The following is an 18,606-nucleotide window of genomic DNA, read 5'->3' on the forward strand; positions in this document are numbered from 1 at the left end:
ATAAGACCACAAATTAACTATAACATCATTACAAACTAGCTTTTGTTTCCTTTATATTTAAAAGTGCAATGGTAAGAACAAAGAGTTTATCCTTTCAATTTTTACTGTACCTACTGTGAATTTACATGGAGTTAGTGGGCCAGAAGACACCTGGGTGGCCATCTGAACAAAGCATGTAACTTCCCTGAATTTACTTGTATTTACTTTTTTGCATTTTGTATTTAAATTATATTTTAGAGTGACATTTGTCGTACTTATTTGATGCAAAATCCACCACAGCCTTTTGTGGTCAATTAGCTTCATCGTTTTGTTTTCTTGGCTGAATATGTGTAGATTCTGCTTCCCCTCGTTGTGATAGAGAATCTTTCATTAAAATTCAGTTCATCCTTTATAGATACTTCATTATGAAATCACCTTTTAATCTTCTCCTTGTTAAAGTAAAGAGATTGTGTTTCTGGTATCTTTTGCACCCAGTCACATTTCCCTTACTATTCTGAAAGCTCTTTTCTGGTTCTCCAGCCCTGTCTTTGTTTTTTAATATTTTTTTTTGAATCGTGTCACAAGAACGAGGTAAAGTATCTGAGTGATGGTCACTAAATATAAAGGTGTACCAAGGATGCTGTGTAAAACTGTCTTGTTTATATATTCATGGTTTGTATTGTTCTGCCCAGTGGGGGTTTTGATAACCTACCAGGATTCCCAAATCCTTTCTGTCCACATTAACTTCATAGTTAATTTACTGACACACTTCTACTCATATCTCTGACATTTCTAGAGTGGGAGACTTTATTAACTTTCTAGGTGAAATATAGGCTAGTAGAATGAAGATGTTTATCTTTTTTATTTATTATCCTTGTCCAAATAAATCTTGTCCAGGTACCATTCCCATTTTCTGTCTGTGTGGTCTTGGGAATCCACTAATGTTGTGTGAAGAAGCACATAAAGAAGGCTCTTCAGAAAAGTCACAAAGACACACTTATTAACAAGCTTTTGTGCTTCTCTTTTTTTTTCAAGAGTACAGAAAGAAAAAAAGAAAAAAGAAAGAAGAAAAAAAGAAACAGAAAAAATAAAAAAAATATATTTTTATAGGAGAAAATAGGAATGAGGCCAAAATGGAGAGATTTCAGTGCTCCTATCCACAGAAAACATTGGTGGAAGGACACTGAATATCAATCCAGGTGTGAACAAGTGCCAATCTTCAATGCTAATTAATTTTATCAGCGAAGCAAAACGAGCCAGCTTAATACTTGACTGGTAGACAAGATCCTGCCAAGACCTTCTTCCCATCTTAGATGACATTGTGGCCCCAAATACTTGTCAGATAAATGATTCAGAAAATGAGCATTGACCTCCATGGTAGAAAAAAGTAATACCATAGAAAAGTACGGGACACATGCTGCAGCTGAATTTTAGCTGCATTTTTCACTGAATTTTCACTGACAAACCATGAACGATCATACCTGATAATATACTCTGAATATTGATCTCCAGAATGGTGCTTCTGTAAACAAAAGTGAGAAGTGAAAATTGATAGAGGTCATATAAGGAAATCTTACTATTAGATCAGGACTGCAGGAACATAGACCAAATCTATCAAAAATAACTAATGCTGCAGTAAAATTGAAAATAATATTTTTTTAAATAACATAAATGGAATATATTCACATGGGAGTAAACACATACTTTTCCAAAAAGTTTTCAGTTTGAGTTCTTATTTGTTATTAGTTCTAGAAATTAAAATTAAAAAAAATTAATAAGTGTATTTGAAAGTCATTACGAACTTGTAGCTATAAAAACAGATGCCTAGTAAGGAATTTCTGTAATTTTATGATGAGAATGGTAGGAAACCCTAATGAGACCATTAAAATCCAGGAGCGTTATTCCTTAGCTGCTAACAAAAAGTAATGGTGTAACACAGAGTATATAGCGGATGGGAATGTAGTAAAAAATCATCGAGCTTGACTTACTTAACCCCACACCAGTGAAAACAGACAAGCTGTTTTAAGGAAGATAGTCTAGATTAAGTACTAGCCAATTAGAATAATAGTTGGGCATGGTTATAATGTACAGTAAAATGTGCTTTTCATGGCTTGAGTTAAGGGCGTTTGCAGTTCGTGAGTATTTTTGACCAGTTGTGGACACGTTTTATCATCCCCATTTTCTCTGTGTAGAAAGTTGGAGTAGGGTCTAGATCATTGTATATGCAGATCCAGTACACATTTTAATATATCTGCCACACTACACAAATAACGTTGACAGTAATCAGCACTGACAATGTCTTTTGGGGATCAAAAGACATCAGGGCATCTTGTATTTTTCTAATGTGTATACATTTTAAAATGTTGCAATGTCAAAACAATACTAAATATTCTTACCAGACAGTAGCAGTTAGCATGGGGTGGGTATCTCTCTCTCCATTATGAGTTGGAAGAATTGGGAATTAACATGAATGCTGCGTCTTAAGTAAAAGTCATCATCTGTCCTGGGTCTTTAGTGGGGAAAAACATGATGCTTGTGCAGAACTGTAATGGCCTGAGGATCATCTGCTCCAGACTTTGCTAAACCAAGGAGGCAAAGAAAATCTGGAGCAGAGACTCTTGTTGCAGGCGTTCTGTAAGATGTGAAAACCAGGTCTTTCCTGGAAAATGTTTGCAGCTGTGTTGGTTGGGGGTATGAATTTTGCAATATTTCTAAATGAGCAGAGCTTCAGGGTAGGCATGATGACATCAACATGGGAATAGTGTCTCTCTTCTTTTGCTTGACAAATTGGTCTAAATTTTTTGTTTTGTTTTGTTTTGTTTTGTTTTTGTTTTTTTCCCCTGCTATGACTTCATGTCTGCCGGAGGGTTTGACATTGTATCCACACTTGTATAGTCATGTTGGGGGATTTTTTTAATGTAAATCTGCCCTTAACATAAATGTTTTTGTGTTTTTTTTTGGAGATGGGATCTGCAAAACATTTATGCAGAGAAAGCCTAGAAGAAAAATTCACAGAATAGTTGAACATGCTTTACAAAAGCTAAGAAAAAAAAAAAAAAAAAAAAAAAAAAACAGGACAAATGTGTTTACTGGATAGTTTAATTCAGGCAGAGATTACCTCTGTCATTTTCTTTCAGTCAAAGAAATTGTGGAGGAGAATAAGCTAAATTGTGGGAGTTATGGTAGAGCCTGTCTAGAAACTTTTGCTTTCAGTGATTCTTGAGAATGCTCCAGGTTAGATAAATAGCTCTGTGCAATGTTAGATACCAGCAGCATCCTCTCCTGCTCTCCTATGAAGGATATGAGATTCATCAGAAATCCAAAATTGCGTCTATTTTGGTCTGTTTTAATGAACTGATTATTTCATGTGTATGAGTAAAAATGGATCCTAGCCAGACATTTTGTTGGCATAAATCTAAGTCCCATAAGGTGCATTAAAACTGGCATGATATACTCTCATTAACTGTGGTAAGGTAAGTGAGGTTATAAATATGGCAGAAACACTAAATGTGCCTGCATGTTTGGCATATGGCATCCTTTATATGTACATCCAAACTATAGGATAGGCTGTAGGTTAGGAGGAAAACTGGAAGCTGTTAAATTTGAGTACCTGATACAAGTTAAGGACTGGAGTGACACCCTGAAAGATTTCAGAAGTTACATCTGCAAAATTTGAGTCTATAATTAGATTGCCAGTCATTTTATTTGCCAGGAACTCATGAATTGAAAGGAAACTAATGTTTTTTATTGTCAAAGTATTAATGTGACATAGAAAAATGAAGGCAGGGATCAGTTTTTTAACTATCAAGTCTAAATCATGGTGCTTTTCTGCATTAAAGCAGCTGAAAATAGGAGCCATGGAACCCAGCTATTTTAGGTTAATGCATTTGGTATCATATTTGGGACAGGCAAGCAATGTAAGATTTATGCAGTCGTGATTGCTTTAGTCATGTGACTGAACCTATCACAATTTTTCAAAGCAATTGAGCAGTACAGTAATACAACAAAAAAAGAAGATTTGAACACCGGTCCTTTTGGGTAAAATTAATGCCAGTTGCAGATGCCCAGTGCCTGATCACAGGCTAACACATGCATTATTAATATGTACTAATATGACGCCAGTTCAATTTCTATGATAATTGAGACATACACTGGCAATTTAGACAACAGAGGAAATCATATAGGTGCATTCTTGCAGCTGTGCATTTTACTGTTTCACTGCAGTGATTTGTTCAGTAAGCTTGACTACATAATAAGTTACTTCATGCAAATGAATGCATCTGTCTTCATTCCTCTTTGCCATTAGTTCATTATGCATACATTAAACCTGAGGGAATAAGTACAGAGATTGATTAGAGTTACAGAGCACAGGTTAGCAGCTGAGAAATGCCTGAATTATTCCCGTTCTTTCTTTTTTTTTTTTTTTTCCTCCTATTGGCAAACTTCTCTACCAGAAATAGTAAATCCTTGTGGATTTTAAATGCTTATTGGCAGCTAAAGTTATCAGTATTCCTGTGATTCAGCAAATGTTAATATAAGCCAGTAGCTTATTTTGTAGTTCTTCAATCCTGCTTCTTCCTTGATTTTGACAATATGTTTTCTTCATACTGAATATTGAGCAAGTTAATGGTCCTTTTGTCAGAGGCATTTTTTTCTATTGTAAACACTTAATAAAAATATTCAGTGGATTCTACTTGTCAGTAGTTGTTGCATAGTGAATTCACCCCTAAGCCATTCTTATAACTAGTTTTATATCATGATGAAGTATAGAAAAAGGATGAGTCATTATCAGACCACTTCTTAAAATATTCATAGCTCTGCATTCTTTCAGCATGTCTTTGAACTACTGTCTTCCAGATGTCGGCATTTCTGGGGCTGCGGTTTTCCACAAAGGTAGAGAGTAAGCAAACCATAAACGAATCATTGATCACTGAGTACAGAGGGCAATAGATAACTTCCACAGGAAGCATTCACTCTCATTTTCCAAGGGTTGTCTAATCTTCCACACAGACTTTGATAAACACATTTGTCATGCTGAACCTCCCTGCATACTACAAAGTAGAAAGAGCGAGTGCATCATTCAACTGCTCATTAGTCCAAGTATTAGGAAAGGTTTCCCTGGCCCGTTCCTCCATATGGCACATTTGCTGCATGGAATTTCAGTCTTCGTAATATATATTTGAAAAAGCACAATCCATCATTTGAATGTTTGCACAATAGTTTATCCAAAAATGTGACATTGTTGTTATATTTTTTCTGTTTCTTATTACTTCAGTTTTGCCATGACACTAGTGGTCTTGGCTCCATGTCATAAAAAGGAAAACTCATGTTTTATATCAACTATAATGTTACATTATGTAACAACTATAGACCACAGCAGGCAACTCAAATGATCTTAAGTAAAAAGAAATGATGACTCAGGTGGAAAAATGGGTTCTAATGGCACTATTGCTAAAACTTAGCTGGTAGCCACAGGTTAAGAGGATAATGAAACTTTGGAAGGAGCTAGAAAATATACCTTAAATGACAAAAACCTAAACAATTCAGGCAGTTCTTAATCTAAAATGGAAAGAAGATTAAGGGCTGATGTGATCAGAGTTTACAGTTATGTATCTGCAAGGAGATTCTGAATGTAATGTTGGTAGTATAATGGGGATTTGGGATTGAAGGCTTATCTGCTCAAATTCAGATAGAAATTACCAGTGTGCGTAGCAAATTTTCCATCACCTGCTGCTTTCAAAACTCTGTTGGATATCTATTTAAAAGATATGCTGTAGCTGCAGTTATTTCTATATCACATTTCCTTGCTTATGTCACTCAGGAGATCAGGGAGAGATTTTTTCTTAATGGTTCCTTCCTGCCTTGAGATACACAAATGGAATCGATTCTGTAATCAATCCTTCCTGATTCATTTTGGTAACCGTAGAAAGTGGAGAAACTAGAGCAGTCAGGCTGCACTTTTGTGAAGAGTGTCACCTCTGTACAAGCAAACACTATTTAGCCAGAGTTCTCCTGGTGGTAATTTCTCAATAACGGAGATAGGAAGCTGGACGTGAATCCGTCACAATTATGGGAAGAAGTTCTGTAAATCAGAATGCCACATCAATATCAAAGCTCTGTGCTGTTCTACACTGCAGCATTTCCACTAGCAAGGGAGAAGCATTACTCAGGCCCTCATCCAGCTCAGACAGGAATGGAGAGGAAACTAATGTTGTAATGGAGCTCTGTCCTTTCTTCATTGATTGTGTCTAACAGAGACACACACACACAGAGGTGTCCTGGCAAGCAATTTGGAAGCACAGGCCCTTCTTCACTTTAAGACTCAGTCAATAATAGCACAAAGCAAAATTTTCAAAAGGAGACACATTTTATGTGGCCTACTTTGGGACATACAGATTTGAGGTAACTATGGATTTAAGATCCAGCTCAAAAGTACCTTCTACCCATTTCCCACTCAAGCAAAAAAAAAATGATAGTGTGTGGAAGCAGAGAGATTTGATTTTGAAAGGCCCTGAAATGAGTATTGAAGAAGCTGTGAATGTTGAGGCCACTGAATCATTCATCACTGTGCCTTTTCTGCTGAAGTTTCCAGTGTCCTTCCTGCAGAAACCTCCAGCTTGACAGATTGGGGTGTCCCAGTGTAGAACAGGTCCTTATCCAAAGGTAAGGAAGTTGCAAATGTTCAAGCAATGCAGGTGGCAGTCAACATACATACTCTCCTGAAGAAAGGCATCAATGAAAGTATTAGAAATTTATAGCTAGCTCAGAAAATAAGTGTGCTGTAACTAGAATACATTGCTGAGTGAGTTTGCAATTTGCACTGTGTCTTTATTCCCACCATGGTGCAAGGTAGTAGCACTTCAGGCACTTTTTTTTTTTTTTGTAGATAACAATGAAAAAAAAAAGTTTTATATTGTACATGATTCTATTGTTCCATTGATTCCATTAAATCTCCATCTTCTTAGAGTAATATATTAAAATATTCGTATTTAACTGAAGACAGATGTTTTAGTGGTTTATAAATTTATCAATAATTTTCCCTCTAATTGAATTTCTCTGCCAAGATTTGCTCAGGGATTATGAGTTGTAATTCTGTCATTTTGACACTTAAGATTTAAGTATATGTTACATTCTAAATCCATTTTAATTAAAATAAGTTGATTGTTCTTTCATATAAGAATTTGAGCTTGTAATTTGATTCTTTACCTATAATAGGAGATAATAAAACTTGTCTTGTATGTTTCCAATTTCTTTCTAAGCAGATGTTCTGTACTGTATTACATTCCATGTGTCTGGACATCTGCACAAATTCAGAAAACAGGAAGCACATAAGCAAAAATTAAAGATAAAAAAATTAAAGAAAAATTAAAGAAAAGATACCTTAAAAATAAGAACCCATCCAAATAGTGTGGCATTTTTAAATATTTCTCAGTGGCAGTGATATTGCCCTTCCTCCCCCCCCACCATATTCTTCCACACAGTCAAAAACTAGATGGACTAAAAAAAAAGTTTATGGTTGCATTAATTTTATTCCTGTATACATGTAAGCCTTGTTCTGAGCCATCTCAAGAAATGTAGAGAGGGTAAGGCTTGTTTGTTTTTCTGACTGTGTGGCCTGATGCTTTCAGTCCTTGATATGTAGAGTAAAAAATAAACCACAGAGAGAAGAATTACAAACTGGTCACTGACAAAAATTTATAGTAGCTCCAGCTATTAGAAGAATCAGATGACACCATCTGTGTTGAGATTACTCAGGTTAATCCTTTTGTACGCTCAGTATCTGTAAAAGTAATGTGATGAATACTTTTAGTCTTCTAATAGTAGAAAGTTTGGCTTATTTTGTGTATTGACACACAGTCTTGATTTGCTGTTTTCTGGCATTGTTGTGCAACCCAACCAAATGAAAAAAAGCAAACAAAAAAAGAAAGCAACATATTACAAATTCATAATTCATTATGAAATTTCTGTGAACAGAACTATCCGGTGGACCAAAAAACACATTGTTCCCTCACCACTTGTTTTGCCTGGAGAAGCTTCTATCCATATGGGTGGGCCATCCAGCACCAACCCTAGTCTGCATAGCCACTGCGGCTAGTCCAGAGAAACCTCTCTGCTTCTTGTACTACTGCTTCCATGGACCACTTTTCCCTCTAAGTTCAAAGCAGCCCTTTTTTTGTATCCTCATATGACACACCTCTTATCTAGGAGAGGTGAATTCAGTCAGGAACGAGATGCTGGCTCTTGAGCATGTGCCTTTGCTAGCATGGCTGTGCTACAGCTGGAAAAGCACTTGGACTGTTTGTCATAACCGCACAGGAGGCTGTGGGATGGAAATGCTATGCCTTGGTAAGGTAATAATGGTTTAACTCTGGTCACTATCAAAACCAAAATACAGTTCTTCAGCAGCTGATTGTGGGTTTTCCTCTGTCACAGTTACCAAGAGTATTATTGTTGTAGGAAGAATCTGACAGTCCTGCTAAACATCTCACTCTTGAGATGTAATTACTGAAGTTACTGTGGTGTTGTTCAATAACTATGTCATATATTGGATAGCAATACACTTATGCTAACAAATTGATACAGTTCTTGTCACTAAGAATGAAGAGGCTTGGTGGTTATTTGATTTCAGGTTTAGGATATTTATATTAATTTCTAATCTGCTGGTGTATAAACAGAGTTTAAAATTTAGTGCTTATGTTAGATGCTAAATTGAAGAACATCCCTGTTGTATACCTCCATTTTGATTTAGAGAGAGTTAGCTGCCACAGTATCTGTTTCTGTGCCTAAGAATATGAAAAACGTACCCAAAACCAAATAGTGCAAGAACTAATTCATCGGGGAAGCAAACCAGATATAAGCTATGTTGCCATGTCCTATAGGCCTAGCACTTTCAGTGAGTTATATCATCACATCCTCTATATTGCGGCCTGCAGTTGCTCATAAAATATCATTATTTGCTTTCTTGTATCATGCTTAGGTCAGGCAACAGCAAACTTTTTCCACTTTATAAATGCTGGTGGAAGGTATTTGGCTTTTAGATAATGTTTCCAAATGGTGAGGTTGTATTATAGACTCTCCTACAGTTCAAAAAAAGAAAAAAAGAAAGAAAAAAAAAAGATTGTCTAGTGTACTGGATATTAAATGGTTATTGTGAACTCCTCCAAGATTGACAGCCAGTCAGGAAAATGGAAACAAGGAGTGGAGCATTCATCATCTATTGACATCCCTCTCATCATATTCAGAGCAATGCACCTACCCAAAGGACTTAAAACATTGAGTAGATGTGATGTCCCCAGTATAACAAACTGCTGTCTGTACCTTAAGAATTGACTTTATCTTTATGTGATTTCTTACTAAACTGTGAGATGCCTACTGGAATGTAAAGCAAAATGTTTCCTCTGCAGAATTTCTGCTGACATACTGGTAAAATCCATACAAGGAGAGCACTGACTGTATTTTCAAGAGACTTACCAATTACTTACTTATTGATTATGTATGTCTTTTGGTAGGAAATGGTCAATAACTGCAAGTTTTCTTTTATTTTTAGGTTAAGTTCCATTTATGCCCTGTCCTGGCTGAGCTGAACAAATTCATTTGCTAGGTAGAGGATACAGGAACTTAACCCGAGTGTGTAGATTATAGACACTTTCTTGGATTTAAAAGTGAAATTTTCACAGAAGGGAATGAAAAAAGACACACAGTATCTGGGATGAAAGCAAATGTTTTTCAATTTTACTTCAATATGCAAATTAAGATATAAACTTGTAGGAATATAGAAAATAGATAATAAAACTTTTGATTAAGTGTTTTCTCAGCTTTCAAATGTTATTCTGGGAGAAATTCTTTTCTGTATTTTAGTATTTAATTTTCTTTTTTGAAGAAGTGAATGCATGCCACATTCAGAAATCTCATGAGTCATCTTATTTTCCATGCTTTTTATTCATTAAAACATGTTATTTACATACATCAAAATGCAGGAAATTATCAAATGTCTGATCGTATTTAAAATTCTAGGAGCTTCATCATGAGCTTCATATTCTTGAAGAAAGGTTAATTTGACATAATGTTTCTTGGATTCTACTTACCTGCAAGTTGTTCCATTTCTTCATCTTCTTACTGGGGGATTTACCTAGTCATATTTGAGCATAGAATCACAGGATATCCTGAGTTGGAAGGGACCCATAAGGATCATCAAGTCCAATTCCTGGCACCACACAGGTCTACCAAAAATTCAGACCATATGACTAAGTGCACAGTCCAAACACTTCTTAAGCTCCAACAGACTTGGTGCCATGACTACGTTCCTGGGGAGCCTGTTCTAGTGCACAGCAACCGTCTTGGTGAAGAACCTCTTCCTGATGTTCAGCCTGAACCTCCCCTGTTGTAGCTTGACACCATTCCCTTGGGTCCTATCACTGGTTACTAAGGAGAACAGATCAGCACCTGCCCCTGCACTCCCCCTCAGGAGGAAGCTGTAGGCCGCCATGAGGTCTCCCCTCAGCCTCCTCTTTTCCAGGCTGAACAGGCCAAGTGACCTCAGCCGCTCCTCAGACATCTTCCCCTCTAGGCCCTTCACCATCTTTGTAGCCCTCATCTGGACACTCTCCAGTAGTTTCACATCCAGTCTCCAATAATTTCACATCCAAGCACTAGATTATTTTTGAAATTTTCTTGTCCTATGTCGAGTATCCCTATAGTCTCCTAGGTTTCAGATCACAGCCTTGTTATGCCAGCTGACCCTGCTGGAAGTCAGGCCCACATAGTTACAGTATTGCAGCAGTGGACCTAAGAGAAGCATTCAGACCAAGAATTACAAAAACAACTAACAGCGTTATGTTTTCTTCTGCATTCAGCTGTTTTGTATGCTCCACCTTACAGGACTGGAGACTACACTAAGCTCTTTGGAGCAGAAACTTCCATTACCATGTCGCATCTGCATGCACGCACAACCATACACATTTGCATGCCCCACAATGAGCCCATCTCCAGTGCTCAGTTGCCTTCCCAAGCCCTGTGCTGGAGGTAGGTGGATGCCAGCAGAGCTGTGAGGCAGCTGGTGCAGCACAGACCGACATTTGCCCAAGGTTGCCTTGCAGCAGCCCTGGGGGCTCGTCCCAGAGTGAGCTCTGTTTTGCTGAGTGCTGCTGGAGTGGTTAGTGGTTGGGAGGGGAAGAAGTTCTCAAGTGCATTTCTCAAACTGAAGTGTAAAATGGTATTGATTTGGGCTTTTTATAGACTTGGGAACGTATTTTCTCTGAGTGGTTTCATTTTAGAACAATTCACTTGGTACATATCATGGAGCTGTATTGCAGGAGTGGTGTTCCGATATCTGATGCTTCATAAACTGTTGTGGAATAAGAAAACATTGTTTCCTGTGTTCATGTTTTATATTCAGTTTGCAATTAAGCAAAAGACTTGTAAATTGAATTCCTGTTTTCCTCATAAATTAGAAGAGATCTGGAAATAACTTCTTTGACTTTCCTTCTGACGCTGACTATGCTAATGCTGTTAGCACTGTGGGGGTGCATGTGGGAAAGAGCAGGCCCCAGAGCCTTCTAACGAACTAGGAGTTTGCTGGTTGGCATAAGTAATGAGTTACAAGTGAGCTGACACGTGAAGTATGGTTTTTAACCCACAAAGAATAACATAGCTTTTTGTTAACTAGGGAATAGAGACTGACCTCGTGTTATTTAAGGGATAGTGCATGTGGATGCAGTTGCTTGTTAGAGAGGTGTTTGTAGAAGTGAGGTGGCCAGGTTGTTCTGATATTGGGCATTTTGATTATACTCCTGTGGGGTTAGTCTATAATAATAATGTAGAAACAATGCAGGTGAGTAAACGTGTAACATATAGCATTAGAAGAGTAGCGATCGTGATTTAAGAAAGCAATGATGAAAAAATGAGACTGGGTTATCAAGTGGGCCTGTTTAAAAGCTCTTCTAGGGTTAACAGCCCCTTATAAAGGAAATCAAATTAGGTAGATTGATTTGTTCCTGTTATGGTTATGTACAAAAACAAACAAACAAAAAAACAACAACAACAATGACAAAAACCCCTACAAAGCCCTTCAGAGGGGCAAACCTAATGCAACTGCTGTGTACTTTTAGATGACCTCATCTGTTAGTTAGCAATAAGCATTTCTCACCGCCACCCCTTTGCAGTGCTGGTACATCTTTTTCTAGAAAGAATGTGTAGAGGTCACAGTTCTGTTGACAGAGGTACACAGAAACCTGTCAGAATAGATGGCGAGAAGGAGGTAGCCTGGTCATTAATTTCGATGCCAGCAGTTGCAGGGAACTGTGTAATCATTAGCTAGCTTAAAACACTCCGTGGATCATCTGTTCCGCATGTCACTTCAGGCAGCAGAGTATTTCCCAGCACTGGATTGCAAACTCAGAACCTATTTAAAAGATCAAAACACAGCAGTATTATGCTATGGCAAAAGATAAGGCATGCTGAGTGCATTGCTGATGTCCTCTGTACGTGCTCTAGCAAGCTATTTGTTAAATAGATTTCTTAGATGGTCCTAAGAAGCAGATTGTACTACTGGGTACTTCAAGAGAGGAATTCAGTTGGGTAGGTGGGGGAGGGAGGGAAATTCTCCTTCTGAATTCAGATCTCATGGTGGAGTAAACCCTGAGTAAACCAGTAGGACATACCAGCCAGGCACCTGAGGCTGTAATGTGCAGAATGGGTGTAACTGTGCGGTATTTTTGGTTGCAGTAAATACAATGCCTGATTCCTGTAATCACTGTGAGTACTTGCAGTTTTTTATAAAACTGAAAATAGCGTTTTGTTCCATAGTGTCTCCTACTGCTATGCAACTTGTCTATATGCTCAGGTGCAGGTGAACACATCTGTTCTTTCTGAACTGTCAAAATGCCCAGATGGGAGCAAACATTATTGTGGAGCTCTATAGCTTCCAAATGACACTTAAAACTTCTTTTGTGCCAGCCAAGTTACATGCACCAGGTAGCTATGCCTCTCTCTGCATCTGATTGCATGGGGACATGTTTTGGAACAGTATCTCAGTCTCTTATAATCTATTTTATTATAATACACCTTCCACTTTTGAAATGCTCATTTCAAAGTTTAGGACAATCCATACTGCTGACCTAATACATTGCAGAATTTTGTCTTAGTAGAAGCTTTATAAGCCTAGCAAAATCCTTGTTCAAGCACTACAGTCTTGCTGTACAATGGTAGAAATGTGAATAACTGAGGTCCTAAGCAGCCAGAAAAGGAAGAAGAGCCTTTCAGCCATCTAGTCCAGAGTGAGAACATTCAACAGGGCAATGCTATGCCTCCAAAAGATGCAGCAGTTAACTCTGTTAGAAGCAGCACCAAGGTTGACAGGATTCTCCACCAGGGCTGTAGGCACTTCTGAATGCTTTTCTCTGCCTCCCAGCATTACCTCTGCACTGCTCAAGTTTGACAGTTTCTTGTTCAGGGCAGCTGTTCTTCATCTTGAGTTCAAGATATATTAGGTCATAAAGGAAAGGTATTGATAGAGCCTTGCTGCCATTGGTATAGTACTTAGTCTAGATTTTTGATGTTTACTGGTGAACATATGAATGTATATAAGGAACTTGCTTGTTTTCTGAGTAGCTTTTTATCCTTAAATCTTGTGCTGCCATGGCAAGACTGCTAGCTCAGTGCAGTGCCGACATACTGTCATTTGTAGTGTATGCATGGTGTTGTTTGGATTTGACCAATTCACCTAGAGGCTGCACATTGATGCTGTGAAGGATCAGAGAGATGGATGATCTTTCCGGGATGTCATCAGTTGCAGGATGAATCTTTAGGATTTTGTGTATTTTTCCAGAATATCAGGGAAGCTAGTAGATTTCATAGGTCTTCTCTGGAAACGCTAGACATGAGGGATGAGTGTCTTGTGCATTTTGAAACAGTTCTGTGCATATGTGGATTGCTATGTCCAGCCATGTGCAATAAGGCCAACTGTTTCTGAGTGGTCAAGGCTTTCCACTGCAGGTGACCTGCACGAGCTGAGGTTTGTGAGATTAACTTGGCATTTTTCGAGAATGCTAAATGAGCAAACAGCATGAAAGGGTGTCCCAGACATCACGTGAGGGAAACATTATATACAACTGTGACTGTGAAAGACCTTCACTTTATATCTGTTCTGCAGATTTTAGAGTGTTACTGTGGACGTCTATTTCTGTAAGAATAAGCAATAAAACTGTTAGGTTTGATACATTTACTCTCCTTCCGGATTCTTGTTATATCCAATTGTTTGGATTAACTCCAACATCTGCAAGTGGCCTCAAATTAAGTCTGAAATTTTTTAGTACCATTATATCATTGTGTCTTTTACCCTTCTATTTAGTTATCAGCTAAGGTAATTTATAAAGCATAGAGTTCAGAGGGAGAAACAGAAAAGGAGGAGAATTGTGGTGTGTGTTTTTTTTTTATGTGAAACAACTACCTTTGGTTCAAGTGTTGCCAGACTTTGCATTTATTGGCTCTGCATAGTGTACTAGCACATTGGTATAGCTTTTAATTACCTTTTACAGAGTATGTATCTTGGATTTGTCTATGTGCAGAGCCTTGTGGACAGAACTTTTGAATTGCAACATAAAAAATCTACAGATGTAGACGTTATTTCTTATTAGCACACACAATGATTTTCTTGGGAAGTAGATGACATTTTAGAAAAGCAACATCTGTGTTACCATTTAATTTAATAATGCCAATAATTTTCTTTCAACAGAGGAATTCAAGGGCTCAACAATAGTTGAATTAATGAAAAAAGAAGGCACTACCCTAGGGCTTACAGTATCGGGTGGAATCGACAAGGATGGGAAACCAAGAGTATCTAACCTTCGTCAAGGAGGAATCGCTGCTAGGTAACCACATTTCAGGCCACAAAATACATTATAAGATGTGATTGCTTCAGAAATACGTACCGCATCAGAAAGGTCACTAACAAATATGTGACTAGATGCATCTGTAATGGCAGCCCATCAGACTGGAGAGGCTCTGAAACAGCAACAGCTGGTGCCCCTCTTCCCTCAGGGCTTCTTTGATAAAAACTAGAAGTACCAATGAGATATTTGAAAGCTGTCATGAAATTAAACAATAGAAATTTGATATATATATATATATATATATATATATATATATAATTTATTTATTTATTTATTTATTTGGTCCTTGAACAAAAATCTGAGAGAAAAAGCATGAAATATTGAGGGGGAAAAAGTAAAACTGAAAGCCATACTATTACCATAATTTAATAGAAAAGCCTTTTCAACAACTGTTTTTTAAGATCATAAAAAAGGATAATGTCATTACTTGCTTACTACTACAGAGAAAAATAAAACTGTTATTCATGAGCAAAACATGTCAAGATTAAGCTAAGTCATTCCAAGTAACTGATCAGAACATATGCTTTTGAGCTGTGGCCTGTCTCCTTTAGTTATGATGTTAGTTGTGAAGGCAACTGTTATCTAAAAAAAATAGTTCTGGCAGTATCCCAATGAGAGAGACAGAAAGATGGGGAGATGAAGATGTTTTCCCAAATCCTGTGCCCAAACCAGCCAAATCATCCAACTACTATATTGTACAGCTGGTTTTGTACATCAGAAATTAATAATGCAACAATGTTCTTTAATATTTAACAAACTAGACTAGATTAAGTTCTTAAATGCCACTTTTTGTTTGAAAGGTCAACTTGTTTTAATCTAGATGAATGGAAAAACTCTTTCTTGCCAACACTAAACAGTAATTTAAAGTATTCAATTTGTTTTAGCAGATCTGTTTTTAACAAAAGGAATATGTGCTTTTTCTTAGGAGTGACCAGCTGGATGTTGGTGACTACATCAAATCTGTGAATGGAATCAACCTGACCAAATTTCGCCATGATGAAATCATCAGCCTGCTCAAGAATGTTGGCGAGAGGGTTGTTTTAGAAGTGGAGTACGAGCTCCCTCCAGTCTGTAAGTAAACGCAGAGCAAACTGAAAGCTATGCAGAATAAGAGACATGTGTTGTCAGCACTGAAGTGGACATGCTAGTGATCTTCATTTTTGCTATTCCTTTGCATATAATTTCATCCTTTGGCTTATCACAGAGTGTGGAAATAGTACAAAAGAATTGTCAGTGCAAGGAGAAGCTCTCCGAGGTGCCTGGGTTTTTTGGGGAGCATTAATACAGCCAATGGCAGAGCTGCGTCTTGTCAACTTCCACTTTTTTTTTTTTTTAGTTTTGAATACTGAGAATTAGATTAGATAGATTCGAGGGCAAGACAGTCCTTGTTATAGTAAGATCTTCTGAGATGAGACCAATGAATATCCATGTGTTCTACCTCTTTTTCTTCCTTCTCTCCGTTTGCAGCACCTTATGCTTTCCCAGATGAGCAACATATTCCAGTCTTTTCTGACATCGGTTTTAGGCAACACCTCATTTCTAGAGCAGAAGACCCAGTGGAATAGGTTATTAAGGATAGGTAGAACTGCAATAATTCTGTTAGTGAAATTAAGACTTCTTGCTGAGCGGGATTGTCTTCAAAATACAAGCATATGTTGTCATCGAAGTCACAAAGAGTGCTACTGAATGTCTTCCTTGCCTCTTTCCTTTGCCCTTTCTTTTTATATTTATGTCTGTGACTCTGTGGGAGAAAATCAGTGGGAACTGAGGCCATCGGGTATGAAGTAAAAGCTAGAATAATGGTGAGTTAAAAACCTGGGGCCTGAAATGAAGGAGTAAGTGACATGTGGCACCAAAGGGACTGAAACAGCAGCCTTTAAAAGAGTGCATGTTCTTTCATGATGCTTGCTGGAGGGGAGAAGATGTCGTTTTCTGGTGTTTGGCCAGAAAAAAAATGCAGAGCTAGCTAGGAAGCTCTTGTCTCCTTAAATATAGACTTTCACTGCAATAGGAGCCAAAAAAATCCATCAGTCTTTTTGATGGTGCTCAGAAGAGAATGAACTCCTCACTGGATTCTAGCAGCTGGAGAGTTAGTCTAATTACATATTTGGTTGCTTTTATGACCTCCTGACAATCGCCTTAATATGTTTTGAACATTCTCTGTTGATCAGTGTTTGTTTACGGTAAGAGAGCTTCATGTTCAAAAATACAGTATTTGAGGTAATGAATTCAGCTGAGTTCAGAATTATTTTACTAGAGGTGTCATTGGTTTATGAGCATTATTTGTTTTGCACTTAGTCAAGTGGGCTTTCTTCAGTATCACCGCTGTTGGCGTAGGTGCCACTCTTGTCCACAGAAATAGGATTTTGATATGGTAAATTACAGAAGCAATCATTAACCTTTTTTCTGAGTCCTTGAAATTTCTGACTCCTTCATACAAGCCTGGCTAATATTGTGTAGATAATGGGCAGTTAAGTTGTTCTCATTAACTTTTCATGAACAAGCTAGACAAAGTGACATTTTAACATGAAGTTTTGCAGTTGGTCACATAGTGCAGTCCTGGCACCTCCTTCCCTACCCCATACATAAATAATTTCTGCTGCTGTTCTCACAGTTGCCCCCTCAGAGAGAGGGCTGTTTTAGTTTCTGAGTGGGGAAATGTCAGTACGTTAATAATGATGGATTAAACCTGGCTGAGCACTAGTAATCTCACTCTCCCTTGTGTTTCCTTCCCTGCCTGGCAGTGTTCACAGCAGGAGGATCCAGCTTCTATTTTCAGCACAAGCCATCTCACCACTTCAGACTGGAACATTATCCATGTCTGCCTTGCATCTGCCTCTTGTTGCTAATGGCTAAGGGCTTTTTTCACCTCCCAGGCTGAGGTCAGGGTGGAAGTACAGCCGCCTGAATGGTTGTTGCTCAAGTGGAAGGATGCTGCATGCTCTTCTTTGCTGAACTACAAGCTTTGTCCCCAGTAGAGGCCACAAGACACACGGAGCAGATTAGCAAGTGCAGCTTCAGCTTGAGCTGTGTACTGGGCCACTTTAGGTTGATAGGAAAGCAGGCAAGAGTTATCATCATCTCCCTGCAATTTGGTCCTTTTCTGTCAATAAAGGGTTTCTAGCTGAAAAGGAGCAGCATGCACATTAATAATACCATTCTGATCTTTGAGCTTCAGCAGAAATTACTGCAATACAAAGCAATGCTTTGAAGTGTCAGATTTAGCCTGTTTTGCTAAGAGATTGAGATTCATTTGCTTTCACTGGGTTGTTTTTCTGGTTCCCTCCGGTAACTTTAAAAACTGCAGGTCATGGTCAGCTGAGTTTAACAAGGTATTGAAAGAGTCCAGGAAAAAAAAAAAAAAAAGTATATTCCTGCACATTTCATGGAGATAAACACTTGATCAGGAGAGAGTCCCAGACCAGGGAGCACCCAGAGGGAGAGGTAGGAAGGTCTGAGGGGGCACCACTTCTGTTTGGGGCCACCCATGGGCTGGCAGGGTGCACCTCGCCAGCTGCATAGCCTGTCCCTCAGGGCATCATAACAGGGACAGGTAAAACTGGGATTATTACAGGCTGCAGTATTAAAGGACATAAGATTTCATTAGTCCTGCACCTCACAGAGCATTTGTTTTGTATTTTTGTTGAGGTTTTCGGTGGTTGGTGGATTTTATTTTGTTTGTTTGTTTGTTGTTTTTGTTTCATCTTTGTATTATGTGCTATTTGCAGTATCTTACTGG

The 18,606-nt window shown here is 38.1% G+C and overlaps 1 protein-coding gene across 1 annotated transcript in view; it reads left to right on the forward strand.

The window, feature by feature from the left end:
• GRIP1 (glutamate receptor interacting protein 1) overlaps positions 1-18,606 on the forward strand; it is a gene marked incomplete at both ends in the record, with an annotated part of 216,222 nt that overhangs the window by 125,537 nt on the left and 72,079 nt on the right. Inside the window, 2 exons of the mRNA XM_084282261.1 lie at positions 14,711-14,846; positions 15,793-15,938. Of these exons, the coding sequence (XP_084138387.1) occupies positions 14,711-14,846; positions 15,793-15,938 (282 nt within the window). The remainder of the gene's footprint in view (positions 1-14,710; positions 14,847-15,792; positions 15,939-18,606) is intronic.

The sequence above is a fragment of the Netta rufina genome, assembly GCF_964035555.1.
Source record: "Netta rufina genome assembly, chromosome: 1".
Lineage (NCBI taxonomy): Eukaryota > Metazoa > Chordata > Aves > Anseriformes > Anatidae > Netta > Netta rufina.